The following is a 24,779-nucleotide window of genomic DNA, read 5'->3' as shown; positions in this document are numbered from 1 at the left end:
TCAACTGGCAAAAAAGGCTGTGGGAGCACGATGACGCTCTAGTTTTCATGTGATGGTGTAATACGATAAACAACAGCTACAATCCCCATATCAAAGACTGCATATGAAGCTGGTGCGTCTGTGTGTGAACAAGACCAAAGGTGATAACGGACTGACAATGCAGACATGCGTGAACAGCGTAAAAGTGGTCAGTGAAGTGGTCCTGAACATCGTATCATTCATTTTCGCCCACTGGGAAAAATTTATGGCTGACAGAACAAGATTTGTGGCATTCATTTGAAGCACGTGAGGACCACGTGTCCCGCTTATCCGCCACGGAAGTGTTCCGTTCAAAATGCAACTGCCTGGCTAAACAGTGGTTGTTACGCACATCGTACACTAAGTAAAGCAGCAACGAACTGGTGTGCATGGTTAGCGAGGTGCCACTGCAGCACCAGAGCGAGCTAAAGAAACAAAAGGTTACCGTCAACAGCCGCTTTATTCCACCGCGAACAGTTTATATGATGCCGATCTTGTTGGCCACGTCCAACGCATCATAGTCAGGCGCCAACCTCACGTACGCCTTCTTCTGTCCGTCCGGCCGGATGAGCGTGTTCACGTTGGCGACGTCGATGTCGTACAGCTTCTTGACGGCTGTCTTGATCTGGTGCTTGTTGGCACGCAGGTGGACGATGAACACGAGCGTGTTGTTGTCCTCGATCTTCTTCATCGCCGACTCGGTCGTCAGTGGGTGCTTGATGATGGAGAACTGGTCCAGCCTTGTCCTCGTCGGGACGCTGCGGCGGGGGTACTTGGGGTTGCGCGGCAGAGACAGGGTCTTGGGCCGGCGGAACTTGACTGACGTGCGGATCTTCTTGGTGCGCGTTCCGTGCGTTCCCTTGACCACCTTCTTGCGGACAGCCATCGCCTTGGCGCGGGCCTTGGCCTGACCTGCGGCATCCTTCTTCTTCGCTGCCTGCTGCTTCTTGTCAGTGCCCGGCTTTTTGTCGCCGGACTTGGCCGCCGGCTTGGCAGGGGCTTTGGTCGCCGACGCTGCGGCACCGGCGGGTTTCTTGGCTGGGGCAGCTGCAGCGGCAGGCTTCTTCTTTTCCTCGGGCTTTTCGGCCTTTGCCGCAGCGGCTGCTGGCGGTTTCTTACCCTTGGGAGGCATGTTTTTTGTACAGACACGCGCAGCAAAGGACTTCGCCTCACACGTGTAAATTACAGAAAGGATAAGCCTAGCAAAAAGAGCCAGCAGGTGGCGCAAAACAGAAACGTACCGCAGAAAATAACGTCAAACGTTTAACTAAAAATTTCAATTGTAGCTAATATTAACTACATTTGTTACGCAAAAATTATTGCTTGCATAAAAGATTGCAACTTATACGTTTAATTTGCTTTTAGCACTGCTTGCATTTGATTAGCCAATCAGAGGTCCTTCCTATTGCATGCGCGAGCTTACCATTCCAGTGCATGTCGGGATTGCTCCTTTTCATGGCTGCCTTCTAGGATGGTATGTTGTGCGTCTTTTCAATCTCGATAAATCCGAGTATGCTTTAATTCCAGAGCGTAATTTTTGCGTTTAGAATTATAAAAAGGCATGGATATTTCTTCTCGTTGTGTCATTGTAGTCATATTTTGTCTAATTTACCTAAAATCTGGAGCCGCTGTCAGGGCGACAGTACTTGTTGCCTTGGCCTGTGAACGATGTTCACGTTGTCCGCTTCTGTTGCCGGCTCTTATTTTAGGTCGCTCATTAGATCGCGTATTGTCTGTGTGATACTGACTAATGTGAACTTTTTTCGCAGGCGCGGGGACCTAAGAAGCACCTCAAGCGTTTAAACGCGCCGAAGTCATGGATGCTGGACAAGCTCGGTGGAGTCTTCGTGAGTAGTTTTCTCGCGAGCTGCAGCATTGCGAACGTTGCCACTCAAATGGGCGCATTGATTCACTGAAACAAATAAATGGAAAGCATAAGCGTGAAGTTACTGTTGCGCTTTTTATAGCTGTGTGGGACACTGCACACACGCCGGTTGCGGCGGGTCACGTCCAAACCATGCACGCGAAAATACACTATGAGCCCGCTGTGGTAAGCTGACTTGTGCCTAGGCGATTCAAGAATGAATTGAGGCAATAAACGAGTTCTTTCGGTTAAGTTTCTGGCAGCATTAGGATCATTCACAACGAGAAGCTCATGAAACTCTTCACGCGTCGTGTTTCATGAAACATGCGGATCTGCTGACATGTGCGTTTCGCAGGCGCATCTTGTATAAAATACGTAGATTACAGACTTTAAATGGAGCTTCGGTTTTATATTTTGGAGAACACGGAGTCAAGTGGCAATTCGCCTTGTCTTTTTTCGTTTTGAGTTGGGTGCATTTTGCAATAATAATTACCAATTAGCTCGGAAAACCATCCCTTCGATAGTTCTTTTTCGTCATCTAATAACTAGAATCGGGGGGTTTATGTGCCGGGGCATTTGCTAAGTTCAAAGTATCGCTGATATAACCATTTATTGTGCCTTCATAACTGACAAGGTACTTTGTTGCTACTGGCACCCTGCATAGCACTGGCAGATGACGATTGACAACTGTGGACCCTGACAATTAAGATTTTCACTTCTGCACATTTACGAATCACTTTTAACTTTACGTGTGTCAGTGGAGCGTCATGTAATAGGCATTCTGGTTAAGTGATGTCTGGCATTCCACTCGACCACCATGGGGGGGTCGACCCCCTGGCTACACCCCTGAAATAAGCATTTGAGAGGACAAGCACACTCCACTACAGAGCTCTCCGAGCAGAGCATGCAAGTGTGGTTAGTGGGAGAGGCAGAATTAAAGTTTATTTTATGATCGGGCATGCCTTCTCTTTGCCCAGAGGTGGCGACTTTCTTATTCGAGACTATTGAAAATACAGAATAGCTCCCACCACTGCCATAAGCACAAGCTAGTCGTGGCTCTGCTGCTTTGCTTGAGGGAGAGACCGCCTGCACTTTTAATGCATAGCTTGCATTGACGTCACCATGGCCGACATTGGGGCACCAGCTGGTTGAGACGCTGCGTGAAATTTTGCTGGGTTGTGCCAAGCAAGGGCCGGTGCCTCCAAGCATCTTTCGTACCCAAACCCTAGCATTCCTTTGTGTTCCCCCTTGGCACAGTGGGTGAACAGAAGAAAGTGGGAAGAGCACAAAAGGACTCAGGGACTGAACTCCTCTGCACTGACTCTCTAAAATGAGATAAGTCACTGTAGCCGCCATCTTGGGGTACTGGCGCACCTGTATGTGACAATACGTGAAAGCTTTGTATACAATGCCCAGCGGACAAGTTTAGAGTAAACGATTGGGACAGGTATCCTGGTTATTCAATTCGATTTGTCGACTGATGTGCCAATAGTATGTCGAGAGCCCCCAATTCTGCAGTTGTGCAGTACACTAAGGAACACCAGGTGATCTAAATTTCCGGAGCCCTCCACTGCAATGTGTCTCATGATATCGTGGTTGTGGCATGTAAAATCCCACATATCTGCAGCTGTGCTACTTCGCAGCTTTACGTGGCAATGCCATACTCTTAGAGCAAGAAAATGAGTCTTTGAAGTCAACCATTGTAAAAATTTTTGCAGTAAAATATTCACTGCTTACTGTGGCGGCTACTCTTGGTAGCCCTCTTCTTTACTGCCAGGTGGTGTAGTGTGTAGATCACATCAAATGCTTGGCTGAAAATAATTCCTTTATTGTTCAACTGCTGGGATGGAACAGGTTTGAGCAGACAGCAGGAAATGTTCTGTTCAAACTGTAGTATAGGCTGCCACGTGAGTGAAGCATACGGAGCATGCCTTATGTTGAAGTAGCCTGGTGATCTGCTGCCTCCAGGCTCCCCGGCCCAGCACCGGACCCCACAAGCTGCGGGAGTCCTTGCCGCTCATCATCATGCTGAGGAATCGGCTCAAGTATGCCCTGACGGGCGCTGAGGTGAAGAAGATAGTCAAGCAGCGCCTCATCAAGGTGGACGGCAAGGTCCGCACTGACACAAACTACCCCGCTGGATTCATGGGTGAGCGTTGCATTTAGAATGTGGAGCCACAAAACTCTAGCCTGGTTTCTTTTGCGCCTGGAGCACAGCCACATCATAGGCACGTGTCCAGCAATGATTCATAGAGTGAACTTTACTGTAGTCTAATAACGGAGATGGCTGGCTCACTCATTGATAAGCATATTTCATACCTGCTAACTCTCCTTAATTGCCTGGGAGACTCCCAAACCAAATTTTTGAATAATCCTTTCGATTTTGTGGGCACGGTCATAAATCTCCCGAAAACAGCCCCATCACCACAGCAAGAAGCAAATAAAATTGCTGGCCTTTTTCGATTGTGTGTGGAATGCTTAAGGCACTTTTGCCGCAGTACTCTGGTGTCATATGGAGAAGTGCACTAATATTCGGAAGGGGCTGCTACCGTGCTTATTTGAATATAGGTCAACCGTTTTCTTTTTTTTCTGGAATTATACGCACCGTCAGCTATTTACCTATGTTACCAAGCTAATTGAGTTCCACTGTCGCGCTCGCCATTTCTCAAGTAGCGTCAGCTACGCTGGTACATTAGATATGTATATTTGCTGGAGATTGAAACACCACACAAATAAAAAAACGTAGCCTCAAGGTGGCCATTAAAAACATTCAGAGATCGCCGTGAATATTGGCAACTAAAGTTTAGAATCTGCCGTTGTAATGCACACTCAGGATTTTTTGTTGACGTAGAAATGTGAAATCTCCAAGTAGACTTTTAATAGCCGCATTAGAACAAAAGATATGCAGTTTCTAAAAGCATAATTCTTACGGGGATTTTTGGCAACTTTGCTTTGCCAAACACAAAAGCAAAGTATGTGGCAAGATTGCCAGGAAGCTGGTCTACCCAGCGATGCTATTTATTTTCTTATGTTCACCAAATTATAATTCTCGATCAGAAATAGTATGCAGCAAAGAAATGTCATATTTCAATATTTATTTTGTATTCAAAGTTCGTTGAAAACAGATTAGCATCACCGGCTAGGCCAACTCTGGCAGTCTTGCCACATACAGTAATACCTCGTTAACTCGAACTCGCATATCGAAAAATCTGCCGAGCTGATTTTTCCTCGGTACCGAACGATTTCCCGTAGGTGCAATGTATTTATTGCTCTTTATCTCGAAGTATTTCAGTGCCCGCTTTCGGTTATCTCAATCTTGACTGAGAGTGGAACAAAAACTTCGCTGCCGAGCTGTTTCACAAAATACTAGCGGCAAAATCTCACATTTCGTGAGGCTGCCAGGCTTACGACAAAGTGGACACTGTTCACGAATAGCGGCATAACGTCAAGCAACTCTGTGTCACATCATGCGACGCCATGGACATGCACAGAGGCAGGCCTTGCAAAATAGCACGGTTCTTACATGTTTTGTTTACCGTCCGAGATAAGATTTCAGTATTTTATTTATGCAAGGCACGTCGCGCGGATTTTTTCATCGGCCGTGCAATGTGTGAGGATAATGCCGCCAAAGCAAAGAGTCTCTTATGCTGCAAAGAAAGGTAGCCCTAATCAAAGAAGCGGATTCGAGGCTCGAAGTTTCCGGACATCAAAACGGCGCTGATTGTGTGGTTTCATCGTGAGAGAGGAGCCCCTTCCAGTCACTACATTGACAGAGAAGGCTGATTCTCTGGGCTTCGCAGTGGTCTACACTGATCTCGCCTGCAACATCAGCTGGTTTGATCATTTTCTTAAACGGACTGACAACCAATTTTTGGGGCACCTATTTGCTTTAGCACAATGGAAAGCTAACTGATCAAGGTGTCTAGTCACAGAATGGTAACATGGAAAACGGCGTGAAACATTTTTAATGAGAATTATTCTATCTGCGGCGAATATGAAGTCTTATACACACTTCACAACACATGCTGCAAACAGTGAGCGCGAGAGCGGTTTGTGTTCGAGCGTGGCAGTTTACTGCACATGCGTGCACTCCACGCGCATGCGTCGTGGCTCAACATGGGCCACTGAAAGCAGCGCCGCTTCTCATCGTGCAACTCTTTTTACCTCGTAGACAGCACAGAACAAAGCGATGATAGATATTATACATACTCCAACTTTGAGGACCAATTATGGAGCGCATGACGGCATCAGACTATGTGACTATGTACAACAAATTGACAGACTTCATAATCCAGCTTCAAGGCTCTTCTGCTAGGCTGCGCGACATACCGGTTTTTGTTACTTTTAAGCATGATTTAAATATACAAGTCCTACTCACAACGCGTAAAGGATGCTGGTATCTGTCACTGTTTCACAAGAACAAGAAACATGCTTTGCTTGATGCGTAATAATGTTGAATGCAGCCGCGCGGACGATCGCCACATGCAATGTGTTAAAGGACCCCTGACAGCGAAATTTTCGTTGGTGACTTTTTTGCTGTAATTTGTAGCTTTGTGTCTGGTAATCTCTAAATTAAATCGTAAATGCTCTAGCGTATCTTACAACTAATTCTAGCGCAGTTAATTGTGACCATTTTAGCATCACTTCAAAACGCCCGCCTAAAAACCACAAGAAACTGGCGCCCCATGCGGGGGAGCCACGCAGTAGAGTTTGAAAGTATGTGGGTGCCTCCATATGGGTTAAACCTGTTAAGCGCGTGTCCCCTCATGAAAACTACCTCCAGAGCAGCCCGACAACAGAGCCAGAGGGGTGCGGAACAATAGGCCTCCTCCTGGTATTGTGCACATGGGCCCCACAAACCTTCTGTGACGTCCACAATACTTGCTTTACACGTGGAACATCACACTGGAACATCACACGGCCTCTATCTACCATCACACGGCCTCTATCTACGTCATACCAGGATGTCGCAAGGTGCAGCCAACTCAAGTGAGCACTCACGCTTACTTTAAAACCAAATTAAGATATCTTAAAGGCAACGTTCGTCACTAATAATTGGTCAGATGTGCCCCCGTATACAGGAAAGTCAAACAACACAAAGATCTCGAGGTTTCAATTTTGGTGTCAGGGGTCCTTTAAGCAACACGAGAAAGCTTTGCTAGGTGCAGGGCAGACCATCCTTATTCAGTCTTTTTGCACTACATAGAAAAGGCAGTGCTGAAAAACATAACTGGTTGATAGCTCTGGTATGTCTTCTTCTTTAAAGCCTTTGCAAAGAGCCAGCTGCGTGCTTTTGTTTAGAAACTGGTCAGTAGTGATCACGTTTTTAGATAAAACTGGACTTCTCAATGGAATTTGCGCATATTTGCTTATCTCGAAAGTCTCCTTATCGAACTTTTTTCTGGTTTTTACTACTTCGAGATAATGAGGAATTAAGGGGGGACGCGGCTTTCGTATCGCGCAAAATGGCAAAAAAAATCGATTTTTTGAAAATCACATTTTCAGTTTCTGTAGCCCTTTTTCTATCTGATTCCAAAATATCTTCACTGAAAACCACCTAGAAGTGCTTTAAAAAATTTGTTGCACGTGCTGAGTTGGCGAAAATTATTGTGGAGATCGCAAAAAAACGGTGGTTTTCAAAAAAGTCTTGCGGCCGCAACGGCACAACCGGGCGCCGCCATTTTGAGCTCGCCGTAAAGAGCATTTCTTCGTTTTCAAATTCCCCGCCTCAGCTGGCTCCTCCCTTTGAAAACAAGCGCACAAAAAGCAAATCTCTGAAGGTCGTTTCGAGGCCTCCGAGTGGCCGCGTCCGCCATGTTGCTCCAGCACGCCTCGTCATTGGTCCGATGCTCGCTCCGAGAGGACAGCCGTCTGCTGCTTACGCGTCGCGATGTTACCTGATGTTACGACTGTCGAAAATCGCGCTACTTAGTGACGCGTTCACTCGTCCTGTGTGCACGGGTCGACGATAATTTAGAATATGATTACCCTGTAGTTTGACAGCTGCAAGCGGAAGCGCAGTCATCAGTGCACGATAGACGATAGCGTGCCGCGCTCGTCGCGAACATCGCAGATGCGCGTCTCGGGTAGAAGTTCAGCTTGTCAGCACTTCGTACTCCGAGACGAATAACTTCGCGCTACTACTCTTTGTACTCGCGATCGAACATGACTTGCTTTGAAACATCGGGCACCGCGGCCACGCACACCGCGACCGAGCTTACTGCTCGGTGTCGTGGCTAGGCCTAACTCCGCTCACGGCGCTGGTTTACGAGACGAATCCGAACTTTGCGGGCAAGGACATCGCACTAGCGGACAAGCCGCACTGTGCTTCGTCACAAGCAGCAAATCGCATCGTCCGCTGGCTCCTCGAAAGTGCGGATGGACATTTTACGAATCGGCAGCGGACCTCCCGGCCAAGCTCGTCGCGCATTGACCGCTCGGAACAGCGGCTAGCAATTTCGCGCGTCGGCGCCGCAAAATGCGAGACCAAGCACGTTATGTGCGCCGATGTTTCGTCGCCGCGGCTAGGAGCATTGTGCATTGTCACCGAATGCCGCCAGCCAGCATATCGTGCGCCGACTTCCCGGACCCCGCGGCCGAGTACATCGGCTTGAAAGAAAGCGCTGGTGACGCAATTTAGGCACGTTTGGATTCGTGCTTGGTATCGCCGCTAGCTCTGATGAATCTTCGAAAATAACGAATGCCTCGCAAATTACCGTTTCCGCGACCGAGTGGATGATGAAACGCATCACAGGCGGGGTTTGCAAATGAGCGTGGCGTGTGTGAAGCAGGGAGTTGAATTTATATCTGACCAACTCGCGTTATTGAATAAACTGCTCGGATATTTGATCCCAGAAATGTTTGCAATAACTGTGCCAATTTTCATCAAAACCTACGAAGGAAAATGCCACGTCCCCCACCTTAATTTTATTCAGAAGGTCACTGGAAAGAATGACCTCCGGTACGCATGCATTGTTTGTGATGAAGACAGTGATACTTCCCTCACTCTGAAGAAAGAACATACAGATTTATTCCACTGGCTAAAGAAGACTGTATAAATCATGTCAAAGAGAGGATGGGTACAGCTCTCCAACACATGTGTCAAGAAGCAAGAAGGATAGACTAGGAGGATGGGGCAGCCTGACTGAAGACCTGATTAAAAGACTGACTAGTTGTTATGGCATGGCTATCCGTGACAACATTGGCCTGACGCAGGACTTGATCAAAAGGCTCACCAGCTATTATGGCCTAGCACTGCGAAGCAACACGGACGTCGAAGATATGAAGAAAGCAGTGATGGCCACCTTTCATAATGTTTCATCGACAGATGCAGAACCTCATCAAGAGCTCTGTCCTTCCGGTGCCCGCAGCTGGTGCAGGCACCGTGCAGCAGAGGCAGAGGGGAAGCCACAACTTCCACACACGTATAACCTGCCCAACAAAGTTGTTGAAGCGTTGCGGCCAGTGTACCAACGCCTGTCTGACCCTCAACTGCAGGCTCGTTGCAGTGGCAACAAGACACAAAATGCCGCTGAAAGCCTTCACTCGGTGATTTGGTCACTAATTTCTAAGCAGCAGCATGCCTCCCACTTCACTGTGGAAGTAGCAGTCCATGAGGCAGTTGCGAGGTACAATGCAGGCAACTTTCAAGCTTACACCAAGGTTTGTGCTGCAATGGGTGTGCAACCTGGGGCCCTTACCCTCCACAGGGCTGCTAAAAAGACGCTCAGCGAGCAAGGAAGTCATCGCACATGCATGAAGTGAAAGGGCAGAGACGCAAAAGGTTGCCTCTACACAAGAACACCAAGGACTACAGTGCTGGTGCCTTCTAACAAATGTAAACAACTTCGAAAACTTTGATAGGCTTTTTCTCACAAGTGTGTTTTGGACATTGTGCATTGCTCGTGGAAAGAGTAGCACGGGAATGACTGGATCGATTTTGATTCTGTTTCTTTTTCCTGAATCCCTGAACACTGCTTGTGGGTATGACATTCTTCAATTTCTTGTTTATGGCCCAGTTATTTTTCTAGATGATGATTTGTCCATGACACTGTTTCTGACAATGTGTGTCAGCAGCCATGATGATCTCTAAAAAAAAAAGAGAATTTACTAAACAATTCTGAGAGTGTCATACCCTGTAGTCTTCTTTTGAGTAAAGATCAACACCATTTGCAGCTTCCTGGCATGTTTTGTTACAGCGCTAGGCTTTCCACAAGCAGACCATATAATTGGACCATGTAGCATGATGTAACTTGAGAACTACTCAAGGTATCATGATGAAACTGCATATTTCCCTATACAAGACACTTATTAGTATGCATGCCAAATTTCATTGCTCTAGGTCAACAAACAAAAAAGTTTTTTTTCAATGCCACCTCCCCCCTTAAGGCATGCGGTGAAAACAAAACTACTGCTTGTCACAGCTCTGACCATAGTTGCTCTCAACGCGATCATAGATAGCACCCACACAGTTCGCTTGTGCCGAGTAAAATCGAAAACAAAAGTTTGCTGCAGCGACTGAAGCTTTGGTTGCCAGTGACGCGATTGTGGTAAGATTGTGGATGGCAGCCACGCCTTTCTGAATGCCCGCAGCTGTTTCGGTTGCTTGCGAATGGCACTTTTGCTCCTTTGCGGCGCTTCGGGCTTGGCATGCTCCGAGGATCATCAGAGTTGCGGCCAAATATGACTGAATTAAGGAGTTTGATGGCATTAAACAATACGCTTGCTTGCCGGGGGTCAGAAAACACCCAAAGTGTCTGAATGAACGAGCTTTTACTGTGCAGGTATGATTGCCGATTCATCAACTTTGCTGACAATTCTGAGCTGTCCATGGCGTTGCAGTGGCACTCGGAACCAGTACACTCAAACCTCGTTATAACAGTCACATCTGCCACGAAAATAACTTCGTTATATCCGAAAATTCTTTATAAACATTTATTTTGAACCCTGTATCTATTACATGGCTATTCTTCATTTACTTCGTTATAGCCGATAATTCGTTATATCGAGGTTTCAGTTTAAAACCATATGGCAGTTTTCTTTTGTCACACCATTCAAATTACTGTGCTTACGGGATCCGCACAGGAAATCTTTTGTAGCTTACTGCATGATGAACTCTTTTAAATATGCAGAACTCTTCTCACATATCCAACAACCGGGGAGAACTGAAGCGTGGCTGCTGTGCCCAGCCAGTCGTGGAATCATGGCCCTTGTGGATCTTGTAGCTTTCCATTCCTCATGCTCAAAAACCTTATTGCTTTAACTAAGTTGTGCAGGACTGCACTGAATTTGCCCATATCAGTTCAAACGAGTTGGTGCCATTGCACTTTGCTTTGCTCACGCGATTGCGTCTCAGTGGTAGTTTCGGTATCGCGTACTGCCGCGTGGGTTTTGCGTGCTCGTGAAGGTCGCTGACAGACCGTTCGACAAAATGCTGCATGCATGTGATGTTGCCGGATGCCCGAATGGCGCACGCCGCCACGCGGTAAAGGCGGGCAACGTTGGGCACGGCAGCAGTGACGTGAGAAACTCCACTTTCAGGCGGGTAATTTGAAGTGCGCTAACGCGATGCGGACCGCTAAAACTTGATTTTTTTTTTTTTTCAAAATAAGCACTTCCTTGGCACAAAAGTAGCACTACGAGGCTTCTGGACAGTTATTTCAACAATCAACGTCGACTTAGTATTTGCCTTTAGTGTCCCTTCAACAGGACAAAAAGACACTTTGTTTCAGTAGCAGTTTACGGACAAAACTGGGATTCTTTGCCATGGGCTAAAAAAAATATGCGACCAACAATGTTATGGCAACCATGAGTGACTAGCGCTCCTAGCAGATGTCAAGTGCATATGCCCTATAACCTAAGTGAAACTTTGTTGGATTTGGCCTGTTAACCCCTTCAGGGTTTTCGCCGTACATGTACGGCAGAAGCTTCCTGGTACCAAAGGGTTTTCGTCGTACATGTACGGCATAGCGTTTATTTTTAAAACGCGCGCCTTTTTCGATCATTTCTCTTGTTTGGCCTGTGCTTCAACACTTCGGGAATATGTGGAATTTTTTTCATGCGCCGATGTCTCTCTGTTGTTTTTTTTTTTTTCGCTTCCCAAAACGGCGCGCCGCCTATCGCTTGCCCATCCGAGCGCGTTCGCGGTGCACCTGGTTTAAAGTGCGCGCCTTTTTCGATGATTTCTCTTGCTTGGCATGTGCTGCCACGCTTCGGGAATACGTGGAATTTTTTTCATGCGCCGATGTCTCTCCGTTGTTGCTTTTTTTATGCTTCGCAAAATGGCGCGCCGCGCGCCGGCTATCGCTTGCGCAACCGAGAGCGCCCGCGGCGCGGTTTGGTTTCAAACGCGCGCCTTCTCCCTTTTCTCTTGCTTGGAATGTGCTGCCACGCTTCGGGAATTCGTGTAATTTTTTTAATGCGCCAATGTCTCTCCGTCTTTTTTTGTTTTCTTTCCAAAGAGGCGCGGCGGCTTGTAGTCTCTCATCAGAACGCGCGCACGCGGTCCGGCTCGTTTCGGTTTCGTCCTTAGGTTGGTTTTCGCTTCTTGCGCCCGCAAAGCGGATGGCTGTTTGATTTCTAATCTCTCAAAGGGTGACCGCTTGTTACTCTCTCATTTATTGCACCCCGGCGCGCGATTACATCTGTTTCCGCGCGGCGCTAAATTACACAAACGACGCCGCCGTGATTGCGTTTCCTGTTTTGGGTTCTCGGAAAAACTAACTACGTCTTGTTGGCGATAAGACGAAGTATTACTGTAGCTTTTTCACTCGTTTTGTTTTCCGGACGGGCGCAGAACCATAGAGTTTTCTTCCGTGTGCTCACTAACGCAGTTCGCTCACGCTATGGAAGCGCGCGTCGGTTGCGCTGCTGCCGGTGAGTCGAGCAGCGATTCTTCCGATGCAGACTATTCCCCAATTGCCGATCAGAATCTGATTCATTGGATTTCAGTTCGTCAGACGAGGAGTTTTGACCAGTTCAGACTCCGATGACAATCAAGGAGCGACATCTGAAACGCGTGCGCGGGGAGCCATGCTTCAAAGACTATCACACGCTGAAAAGTTTTTAGTGCTTGAGCACGAGCGTTTTTAACCGGAAACGTAGTCTGGTGCGCTTATTTTTGTATGTTTGTGAGCTATGTTTAATACAATGCATAATTTTTATTCATAAAAAACTGTGAAGCTTCTTTTTTTTTTTAGGATTCTGCTTGATTTTACTACGAATAAACCATATGTATGTAGCAACAAAACTGATTTTTTTGTCACTTTACGGTCACGAAAAAAAATTTTAGACAATTTTTTTCTTAAAGGGGTGGTGCCACTAAATTCCGAGGCTATAACAAGCCTGCTGTGGGTTTCCTCTGTATGCAAGTACATTCCACACGAAGGGTCGGACACAGCAAACGTTTAGAATATATTTTAATTCACTTCCAAAGTGTACCTAAATGCCCATTCTCCCGGTGGAAACCCATCGCTAGCGCGCCAACACTGACGTAGATCTGTAGGATGGGCAACGAAAGTTGTAGTGACGTCACACCAAATCTGCTGTGGTAACGTGAGTGACCTCCGGACCTCCGCCACTTCCGCAACGTACGTACCAGCTGTAGTGAACAAGAATATATTCTAATTCACTATAGTACAGTCAAACCTCGTTAATACGTACCCGCTTTAAACGTACTAACGGTTAAAACGTAGCTGCGACGAATCCCCGACCGAGTCCCATAGAGCCCAATGCATTCGCTGACCGCTTAAGCCGTAGTGGTTCGCCCTGTGCCTACCGGTTAGTGCGTACCCTGCGTACCGCGATAGCTTTTTGTGCCATAAAATTTTACTGTGCTGCTCGACTTCCTGACGCCAGAATGTGCCGCCAAAGGTCTTCCGCCTTTTTGAGAAGCGCGCAGGTCAGTCAATCCCCGATTCCGACTTCCGCGCGATTGCGGCGACGCCTTTGCGGGTAAGCATCGGGGAAGAACGAAGGCGAGGTGGCGGCCACCGACGAACGCGCCATGACTTATCGCCGACAATCTTATCACAATAAGTATCTTCAGCTATCTGCTCGGGCACGCGTGCGGCGCAGCGCTACTTTTTAAGCCTACTGCACGCTTTTATTAGGCGACAACCTGAACGCGCTGGGCCGCCGATCGCTGCCGCTTCGTTGTGCGCGGCCGTCTTCAAGGCTGAAGTTGAATTAATGGCACAAATGCTCGGGTATGGTCGAAGAACTTAAGCCATGTATCAACTAGCCCGACAGCAAACGCTACTAAGCCGTCATAAGGCGCGCACCGCTTTGTAGAACCGAAAGCAGATCGCTGTTGCGTAGTTAGCGTTGCGGGTCGCGGGCGCCGAGAAACCTTGCTGCATTGACGCTATCACACTAAACGCACGTGTACGATACTGCAAGCGTAGCGTGGTTGTAACCATACTGCAAGCTTTTATTAGGCGACCACACAACGCGCCTCCGTCCGCTGCCAGGACCGCTAGAGCATCGCGGAGTGCGCATCGCTTGCATGAAGCTCGTCATCGCTGCGTTAACCGAACAAGCTACTCGCCGCATCTGTGCACGATCTGGAGCGAAGTGGGTACGAACAACATTCCCACGATAAATGCGCGCGTGCGGCACAGCAAGCGGCCCGGTAGTGACGGCGTGAGCCGAGTAGGCGACGCGCTGCACGCAACTAGCCGGGAGACGATCGGCTCCACGCGGCCGTACCGCGTTTCACTGGAACTGTGTCAGTTTTCGTTTAGTGGCAGATCGCAGTTAGACGCACGCACATATACCGCGGAAATCACACTGTCCCTTCTGTCGCTATGTCTGTCACTGCGTTGACCACGTATCAGGGACCCTGCAATAGTTTCGAAATGCTCTTCGGCGTCGCCACTACGCGTTATCGGGCGGTCGTGCGAGTGTGCCAGGATGTTTTCTCCACTTTGGCAAAAAGAAAGAAAAGGCTTTGCGGTGGGTACTTTAGGCAATATTTGCTGTGGCACTCTATTTATTTGGGCGATGGTGCACGCTAGGAGATGCAAATTTGTACTTGGTGTTTAATGCGTACTACCGTTTAGTGCGTAGTTATGCCGCGTTCCCGGCAGGTACGTATTAACGAGGTTTCGCTGTACCGGCAAAGCATCGGTTGCTACATCACTCGCCGAGTTTCGATCGCTTCCTGGTTTAGTGCGTCACAGCCTTGTGTGGTCACGTGACCACGCCTCCTACACTTCTACGTCACTGCCCAACCTCGGCGCCCAGAAACCGAAACCGAAAGTTGTCCACATCAAAAGGCGATATTAAATTATTTAGCGAGAATACACGAATCTTGGTGCGTGCATCATGCTTCCTGGAGCTATAGGAAACGCTTACAGCAAAGAACGCGCAAGCCACAAATTTGGTGGCATCGCCCCTTTAAATAGAATCGTCTGAAGAATTTATTTCAGCAATAAAAAAATCACATTTTTGGAATGGATTTTGCGAAAAAATTCGACCCTCAAAGGGTTAAGGACCCCGGGCAGTCTAAAATTCCTTGCATAAGTGCCACTGCTAATTTTCTGTAGTTTGAATTTGTGCTTGTTGTGAAGTTTACAAATTAGTCCGTGTGCCAGGGTGGCACGTGCTGGCACCATCCAAAGCTCGGGCATGGCTCTGCACTGCCTGTCTGGGTCCAACAATGTGCCTACACTGCATGTATGCCCACAGAGTACACCGTCAGAGGGGGGTGTCTTCAAGGCCTGCTTCATATGCTGGCTCTGTGGGAACATTGCGTCAGAGTGCACGCCTCCACTTTGACAAAATGGCAAGTGCTCGCATAGTAGTGGAACATAGTGCTGTGGAGTGATACGAGTGTGCTTCACATGTATGTAGCGTCTTGTTTCATCACGTCCTTGTCTATATATTATTGCTATGCACTGCCAGCCTTGACGTGGTCTTTGATAAGGACAATGTTGAAGGCCAAACTCATATGCACCGTGCAGCACCTGTTACCATTATAGAGATGAGTGCGATGGTGAGCTGCGGTGCATGGCGGTGAAAATTTTTCCCGATGCTGCAGCCTGCGATATCTGGTACGGCTAAGCATAGCCTGAGGAATGCATTGGTGCTGATGCATAGAGGTGGGCAAATATTGAAACATTCAAATAAGTATTGAGTATGAGTAAAGCAGAAAACTGTCTTGAAATATCGCATCAGTACATTCACACCAGACTATTTTGAACTCAGATAAATCGAATTAGTCCTTTACGTCGAGCTATTCTTTAGCACAATGGTGCTTTAACGCCAGTGCATAGGAAAATTTATGACTACAATGAACAAAAATAGCTGGAACACTTCATACATCAAGCAGTGTGAAACGCCTCAAGAAGTTTGCTTTTTCTCGCGGCACAGGTCTTTCCCGCGTGCATTCGGGAGTGTGAGCGGTACAATTAGGAGGGCGGTAGAAAGTACCGTTTGCAGTCGTGTGCTTTCTTCCATCATTCCTCAGGATCGTCGTTTGCTTTTATTGCGATTTTCCTTTGCTTCCCTTATAAGCATACTGGGCTGCCCCGAGTGGTAGTTTGCGATTGCGCAGCAGGACAACACAAGGTAGAGAAGTTTATTGGTCGCCACATTTGTCCGGTGCACTTCTCTGATCTATGAAAAAGTGACAGTCCCATTTGCAAAGAAGCCGATTTCTTCTTTCTACGAAACTTCAGCATGCCTCAGTTTCAGTTGGTGAGACTACATGTGTCGCCATATGGCAAGGCAATGTTAACTGTGCCAATGCGGTTTGCAAGCCTTTGCATATTTGCCTGAATGTGTTTTTTTTTTTTTTTTTGTCCTCGTGAAGTTGTGCCTACTCACTCTATCATGGATACCTTCCGCTTCTCCCGATTGTATGGACATGGCAATAAGTCAGATTCTAACAGTCCTAACCCAACTGTGAAAATAAAGGACAAAGGTTCTAATATTTTCTGGCCTTGAAGAACCCCGACAGCATTCCATAGGGGCCACTCCCTACTGATAGGTGTAGAGGAGAGGGTGCCTTCAGTTTGGCCTTTAATCAAAATTAGCACTGCCGCAGCATTTGCGCATGGCTTTTGCGATTTGCAGTCTGGCATGTTATTTTTAGTTTTAGTGAGGCATTCTCAGTAACATGTAGACAGCAGCGCATGCACACCATACAGTTGCTGTATGCAGGAAAGCGTACAAGAGTCCAAAGGTGCTACAGTTGTCACGGGGCATAGCACATTTTTTCCCTTAATTTGTGCGTGCGTGTGCTGTTTGACTGTGTACCAGTGTGATCGCTGATGTCCAGAAACTTTAGTGGCAATCATTCAAGGCTGTATGTTATTACAGTCGAATCCCGCTATAACGAATACCGCTACAACGAAATTTCCGCCACAACGAATAATTTTCGATTCCCCGTCTGCCGCCCATAGCAAACAATGCGAAAAATGTCTCGTCACAACGAATACTTTTTCTGGGTATTTCCGCTTGAACGAAGTTTTCACAAGTGCCACCACGTAAGGAAAAGGAGCTTGCCTAGGATTGCCGCGAAATTCCGCTAGAAACTCTACCATTTCTCGTTGCCAGAGCCGTGCGGCCGCATCGCAAGACCCGTGTCTTCATCGGAGACATGCTTTCTGCCACCTCACGCACATCCCGGTAAATTTTTCGCCATTGATATGCTCGGCGACAGATCGTCCATCCGCCATGATGCTGCCGGCGGATTTGATGCGCGTGCGGGCCGCGGAAGAATCGTTGATGAACTCCCGCCATTGTTTTGACGTAGCACTCAAGACAAAACTACTGCTCGTCGTCACAAGCCCTGCGATCGTGAATGACATCCATGGCGTTTTGAAGGCACACGCGCCGCCAGCGCGCACCTAGTCCAAGCGTAACTGCATTCTGCCGCAACCGCTGTGAATACAAATGCGGTCGTGTCGACGCGATCACGGGCGACCACGAAAGTACGCGCGCATCCATCGAACGTACGCGCACCGACTCAATGCAATGCTGCGGCCAAAACCACGGTAGGCGCGATCACAGATAGCAACGATGCAGTTCTGAAGGCACACGCACGACCAGCGCGCACAGATTGAAAACGGAACTACCGTCGCCGTTTGCCGGAAGCGCTGCGCAGACTATCGTCGCGATTATCGATAGCGAATATGCTGAAGTACGCAGCCAACACACCGGGAGAAAGATTAAAGGCAATAAAGTCGTGAAACGGCACGAAGCGTTTCGACTTTCCTTTCTCTCGCTTATGACTGTGGTAGTGCGGAGCTTCGGCACTTCGTCGACTTCGTTTTCACTTAGCCTCTAGCGAACTTTGGCATGCTCCTTCGCGGCGCTACGCGCCCGGCACGCTTCGAGGGTAGCCTGCATATAGTATTTGCTCGTGTATAACCCACGTGTATAACTCGCCTATTGACGCAAAGCCGCCTTCATTGCGTTGCCGTGAAGCCAACTTGCGCAACGAAATTCGCGTATAACCCGCACCCCGAGTTTAGCGCTAAATTTTTTTTTCTGTATATTTTGTGCGTGTTATACGCGAGAAAATACATTCGCACGGTGTGCGGCCAAGTGCGTCCGAGTTAGCGACAGTTAAATGCAAAGGACAATGCATACGCTTGCCGGGACCAAAGGACGAGTCATGATCATCAGATCTTCCTAACTTTTGTTGTCTATAGATGAAATTTCGCTGCAACGAAATTCCGCGACAACGAACTTTTTCGGGCGTCCCGTCAATTTCGTTGTAGCGGGATTTGACTGTGCTGCAACCCCGTGAAACAATAAAAACTTGCACGAGTTCTTTTTTTTTTTTTTTTTTGTAGCTTCACCCCTCTCCAATATAAAACAGTGGCAGGGCAGAAAGAACAGTACAAGTTTCACTGAAATCCACACAACTTGAGTGGTGCTGTAGTGGGCTTCATAAATGTGGTGCCTGAGATAATTTTTTTGTGCGAGCGAGCTTGTGATGCTTTGCTGGTGAAATGGCAGCCTGGAGACTCGACGGTGGGCCTTTATGCAGATGTGGTGACGATTGAGAAGACTGGCGAGTTCTTCCGGCTGCTGTACGACGTGAAGGGTCGCTTCATCCTGCACCGCATCACACCCGAGGAGGCCAAGTACAAGCTGTGCCGTGTCAAGCGGGTGCAGGTGGGCCCCAAGGGAGTGCCTTTCCTCACCACCCACGACGCGCGCACCATCCGCTACCCTGACCCCCTCATCAAGGTCAACGACACCGTCAAGGTTGACTTGGCCACCGGCAAGATCGACGACTACATCAAGTTCGATTCCGGTCAGTCTACTCATCCTCTTCTAACCTTTCCATGTACAGTAAAAGCTCGTTAATTCGGATTTCTAGGGACCGGAAAAAATGTCCGAATTAACCGAATGTCCGAATTATCGAATGGTCGAAATAAACACAATAAATGCACGAGTTTTTTCAACATACCTTTACTTAACAAAGTAATCGCGGATGCTTGTCTGTTTTCGAGCAGAAATTCGCGCGGACACAATTTTTCTGAGCCCTTCAAGGTGCTCAGCAGCTCGCATGATGTCTGCAGTACCGCAAAAGTTTCACCCGTCATCCACGCTTTTCGGTTGGCACGGTAATCCACGGGAAGATTGTTGATGTTCTTAAAGCAGCGTGGCTTTTGAACCTTTCCGATAACGAGAAGCGGCAAGCGCTCTGTTCCCGTCACGTTGGCGGATAAAAGTACGGTTACTCGTTCCTTGCTTCTTGCCGCCGATTGAAGGATCCCCTTTCATCACTCTTCATCACTTCTTGTCGGGAGAGCCCGTTATTCAGAGCACGCAAAATTTCTACTTTGGTGGTGAAGTCCTTGGCCTCGTACTTGGGCCGCTTCGCCGGCGTTGCCATCGGCGGAGAGTGTGGTCGCACGAGAAGTCAGCACAAAAGCACCAGCAACGATCAAGCTAAAGGAGCCGTACTGAAACGTTCCTCGATAAATCGGCGATCAACGATGCAGCACACCAACGGGAACAAAGCAACAAAACCCACACGCGAAAAAAAGGCGTTCAACTGGTTCAACCAGTCTCAATCCAAGCAAAGTCTATAATTGATGTCCATGGCGATGCTGCGTTTGAGCTTCACTTTTGTTCCGAATTGTTCTTTTTTCGTTTTCGAGCCTTGCCAGCGGCCCGAAAGTCGCCGAATTATCCGATTTGCGGTCAAATCTGTCCGAAATAACGAGCGCCCAGTCTCATAGAGTGATGCGTATATTTACAGGGACCAGATGACGTGTCCGAATTAACCGATTTTCCGAATTAACGAGAGTCGAATTAACGAGCTTTTACTGTATATGCAGCAGACCACTGCATCGCTGAGACTCGTATGAAAGGCATTGGGCCACTCACTTCTGGCTAACTTGCCCATGTTACAATGTTACACTGGCATAGAATGACTGAAAGTTGAGCTTTCTGTAGTGTTTTCCCCAAACTATTTTAGTGTATTTTATGGGAAAAGTTTAACAGCCAGTTAACTACTCAGGGCAATGTGAAATGGGTTCACTGGTTTACATAAATGCTTTAGTGTGTGCATCTCCAGTTTTCCTTTTGTGCACACATACTGTTTCTAATGTCTTCCCATTGCCCTACGCATATTTGTGATCAGTGGTGGCCACACATTTCTTTGATGCTGAAATGCTCGTATTTGCTATAAAGGTGCATCCACCGAATTACGGACGTGGCTATTTCATCCATTGGTATAACAGAACTGGGTCCACCACTGTAATGGAAGGAGATCATGAAGCACACGTCTAAAAGCTTCCAGTGCCATGACATATTCAGTTTCATGGTCAGAGCTGTAATTCCTTCGAAGGGACACTAAAGTGCAACGATAAGTTAAGACTGGTGAGAAGTGTTCTTTCAAACTATTTTCACTTAGTGCTTCACATGCATCGTTCAGGCTTAGAATGTTTGCCAAGAAAGTTCGCTTGTTACAGATTTGTCAATGTCCCATGCACTGCGGTCGCAATCGAAGCCATGGTTACCCCTCCAACTGGGAGCCGTGGTCAAAAAGCGGACCAAAAGCAATGGCTTCCGACGGTCGCACTACATCGCTCATTTTCGGTGTAGGGCATTACCATGAGAAACCAACATTAAGGGGGGAAGGGGCACTTTGACATGAAGCATCTTTTTATTTAAGTTAGGATAATGAAAAGTTCGGTGATCATGTATTTACATGTGTAAATATCAAATATGAACTCGGTTTTTATGTAGCCCTTACGACAATTTTTTTAATTAATCATTCATTAAAATTTCGTTTAATCACTTTTTCAATAAATTGGCTACTCGGATCCTGCTGAATTGAATGTCATTGCATTCTACAGTTATCAAAGAGTGCAAAAAGCAAATTTCATGGTTCTAGCTTTCCTACAACAAAAGTTATGAAGCTTCAAAATCCGCCATTCGATTACCGAGAAAATGTATTTTTGTTATTTTCTCTCTTGTAAAAACTTACGCTTTTCTATAGTAACATATGACACTTTGTTGCACTCACTAAACATCCAGCTTTTCAGTAATACAAAAATGATCAAAATCGAGTGTACCAAAGCTGAGAAACGCTCGCTAAAAGAATGAAAGGTGGCCAAAAAATTGAAACTGAGAAAAAAGCAAAAAACAAAACTCTGTATCTTCAAGGAGCGCTACACAAGTAAAAATGCTTTACTTTGCAAATAAATGCCTTAGAAGACACCAGGAGAGTAGCCTATCACATTTTCCAATCGAAACGGCCCCAGTGCATGTCATTTCAAGCAGTTTGTTGATTGCGGAGAAGTCGACGATGCCGTAGTTAGCCGCCGACGGGTCAGAGCCCTCGCACGCTGTAGCGAGCGTGCGCAGCTTGCGCTCGCTAGCGGAAGTTGCCGATAAGCCGGAGATCTTATCTTCAGTCTTTTTCTGCTGTTGCGCACGATCGGTGCTAGTCAAGAACGTCGTGTCGATCCTTCTACCACGCTTCCTATCACTGACGTCGTCGAGGCGGCCGCCGACACAGGTGAAGTCGGCATTTCGACCGATGAATCGCGTTCCGCCACCACGCCGTCCTCCGCTGGATGCGCTTCTGATGCACCCGAGCCGTGATCTCGCTTCTTTTTTTTTTTTTCGAATTTATGAGCGCTGCGCAACTTTCGATACGGCTTCGCCACGATCAAAGTTCCAAAACGCGGCCGAGAGCGTAGGCCTAATTCACTCCCGGCGGCTGCGGCGCACTTCGTCTAGCTCACTTGGCGCCGTGCCAGTAAGCCGCCGCAACGTGCAGTCTTTGTTGAGGATGATAAAAACGCCTGCTCCAGTTTCTTGCCAGCTTGCGCGGGTTGGAACTTTACGGACGTAAATCGACGAGAACAACACAGTTATACTACGGCGACATCAACTTGCCGCTTTACGTGCACTGTAGCAGACAGCGCGGGAGGCCCGACGAATCGGAAGGCGTTATTTAGTCACGTGGGCTCACTGTGCCAATAGGCTCACGCGGAGGGACCTTTTTTTGGCGCGGATTTTCTACGTGAATTCTGAGTGGACGGAAACAAGGGCGGCGGGATATTCAAGAAAAAGCGCGGCTCTTTCGAATGCGACCAAGATGGCTGCCGTAGGTAACGTAGAACGGCAACAGCGCGGCGCTGAATAAGCCCGTTTTTTACGCGTTCATCGCTAAAAATTTAGCTCGCTGACGGCACATAAAATGCTGTCACGGCTAAAATACTGATCTAAGACGCATGAAACTTGGCGAGGTTATGCATCAGTAGCGGCAGAATCCAAATAAAACATTTTCAAAAATTCGATTTTTTTTCTGATTTTCGGTCTCAAAGACCCGCTTCCCCCCTTAATCATGCTTGCCCATGCACGTACTTGCCAACTGTCCCTATTTGGTTGGGAGGCACTTAGTTTCAGACAAATCCTCCCGACTAATCTCTCATAAATCGGCGTTGCTCATTACGTAAAAGAATATAACAAAGGAAAGTGGTTCTAAAATTTTCTGGCAATGAGAAAACCCAACAGCTTTCCCATGGGACCTTCCCTCTCCCCAACGATGTAAAGGTTAGAGAACATCTATGGTTCTGCCTTTATTCAAGGGAGCATTCTCCTCCTGTTTGCATGTGGCCTTTATTATTTACGGTTTCGTGCGTTTTAGTCAGTGTGAGGAACTCAATAGCAAATAGACAAGAAATTTTTTCTGTCATTCTGCAGTGCACGCTTACTGTACAACTGCTGCTAGGCATTGCCAAACAGTGGCTTCATGAAAACAGAGTGGGGTATGCACAAAAGGCGTATTTTAGTTTTTGCAATGCCAACTGTGCTGCAGAACGGTTTCTAATGTCAACTTCGCTGCAGTACATCAGTGTCAAATGGCGAAGCGCCACAAAGGGTTCAGTAAATAACGATTACCACTACGATCGCCAACATCTAACAACTTTACTGGCAATCATTGAGAGCGTTTGGCATAGCTTCTGCAACCCTGAGAAACTATTAAGTAAAGGTGTCTGCCAGTTTTCTTTTGTAGTATATGGGGTAACTGTTGTAGGTTTCAAGTGAGCAAGCACATCTTTCTGGTTTTGTGTTACAGGCAACATGTGCATGGTGACTGGTGGCCACAACTTGGGTCGTGTGGGTATCATCACCTCTCGGGAGCGGCACCCTGGTTCATTCGACATTGTCCACGTCAAGGACTCCCAGGGTCACTCGTTTGCCACCAGGTGTGTTTCGGGAGTGCTGTGATTTCACAGTGCTTGGTTTTAGCAGGGTTAATTTGTTTACTGTGGTGAAGAGTGTAGCCAACATATGCCCAGCATGGAACTTTAGCTTGAAGCCATGTTTTATTGTTGAATGCTACATACATTTGGCGAGAGTTGTTTTTTAATGGAATACTGTTGGGGCTTCATTCCCACCTTTGCTGTTTTTTTTTTAATTATTGTGAAATTTAGCTCTAAATTTCTTGACAGTTGAACATGAAACAGAAGGCCAACAGTTTTCGTCACCTTAATATTTGATGGAATCAAGCTTAAAGAGTCTAAACAACAGGGCAAATGTCTTAACCATTTTGTTGTAATAGTTCTCATTTTAGTACGCTGTGTGATACCATGCTATGAGGAGAACATATCTGCTTTTGTGATACACTGATCTTGTGATTGGTCTTACTGAGCATGGTTTCGTACAGTGATAGCTGGGCAACTTCGGCTTCTGTGCACACACGAATATGATCAAAAGCTGGTGCATCGTATTCGTGCAGGTTGAACTACATCTTTGTGATTGGAAAGAGCACAAAGCCCTACATCTCGCTGCCTCGTGGCAAGGGCATCAAGCTGACCGTTGCCGAGGAACGTGACCGACGCCTTCAACTCAAGGCCCAGCACTGAGCCAATAAACTGACTTGACGCCTCCCAGCTTCTTTTGTACAGTGAAGTGCTGTGTGTTTTCTGAGGGTCCGGCAAATGCTCACTGACACCTCAGTTAGGTTACTCACAAGAACATTTTTTTAATGGAGAAGTGAGAAATATATTTTGGATGATGTTGAAATAGCAGATAAATGTGCACTCTTCTTGGTGGTTCATGCTTCAATTTTATATGTGTGGTTATTAGACTGATGCACACATCTTCATATAGCCGTGGGGAATTCAAAGTAGCTTGGATACTGTTGAGAAGCTTCTTTTAAAGCAGTGCAGCTAGTGCATTTGGTTCCTCTTGTTTATGCAACTGGCAAGGAGGCCTGCCTGGAGCGCAGCAGTGCAGATTGTCATTGGTTACAGTGTATTCTGGTATGAGTAGAGCACAGTGCTTAGCGATGGTAGCAAGAAACACTGAGAAATAAATGAAGACTGCTGAGAAATGAAGAATTTTGTTAAACTTTAATGAACTATATAGAGTATTTGTTGCTTCAGTGTTTGAAATGGTATGTTGAGGG

At 47.2% G+C, this 24,779-nt stretch overlaps 2 protein-coding genes across 2 annotated transcripts; one reads left to right on the top strand and one right to left on the bottom strand.

Annotated features, from left to right (window-relative positions):
• Positions 1-459: 459 nt before the first annotated feature.
• On the bottom strand, positions 460-1,225 carry LOC119396041 (60S ribosomal protein L23a). The gene has a single exon (XM_037663084.2). The coding sequence runs from the start codon at positions 1,148-1,150 to the stop codon at positions 497-499; it is 654 nt and encodes a 217-aa protein (XP_037519012.1). The 5' UTR covers positions 1,151-1,225; the 3' UTR covers positions 460-496.
• Positions 1,226-1,426: 201 nt separating this feature from the next.
• LOC119396040 (40S ribosomal protein S4) lies at positions 1,427-24,261 on the top strand. Its single transcript, XM_037663083.2, has 6 exons — positions 1,427-1,492; positions 1,788-1,865; positions 3,851-4,031; positions 18,885-19,154; positions 23,445-23,574; positions 24,108-24,261. Exons 1-6 carry the CDS (start codon positions 1,490-1,492, stop codon positions 24,232-24,234), a joined length of 789 nt encoding a protein of 262 aa, XP_037519011.1. The 5' UTR covers positions 1,427-1,489; the 3' UTR covers positions 24,235-24,261.
• Positions 24,262-24,779: the final 518 nt, after the last annotated feature.

Source organism: Rhipicephalus sanguineus, chromosome 6, assembly GCF_013339695.2.
Source record: "Rhipicephalus sanguineus isolate Rsan-2018 chromosome 6, BIME_Rsan_1.4, whole genome shotgun sequence".
In the NCBI taxonomy this organism is placed as follows: domain Eukaryota; kingdom Metazoa; phylum Arthropoda; class Arachnida; order Ixodida; family Ixodidae; genus Rhipicephalus; species Rhipicephalus sanguineus.
Note: the sequence above shows the minus strand (reverse complement) of the source record. Positions and strands in the feature narration are given on the sequence as shown.

What these genes read in the sequence shown, in the direction of transcription:
- LOC119396040 (XM_037663083.2), top strand. An exon ending in ACAAGCTCGGTGGAGTCTTC is followed by an intron (nt 1,866 to 3,850) that starts GTGAGTAGTTTT and finishes TGCTGCCTCCAG; the next exon opens with GCTCCCCGGCCCAGCACCGG. An exon ending in CTACATCAAGTTCGATTCCG is followed by an intron (nt 19,155 to 23,444) that starts GTCAGTCTACTC and finishes TTTGTGTTACAG; the next exon opens with GCAACATGTGCATGGTGACT.
- LOC119396041 (XM_037663084.2), bottom strand. Translation starts at nt 1,150, where the DNA reads ATGCCTCCCAAGGGTAAGAAACCGCCAGCAGCCGCTGCGGCAAAGGCC.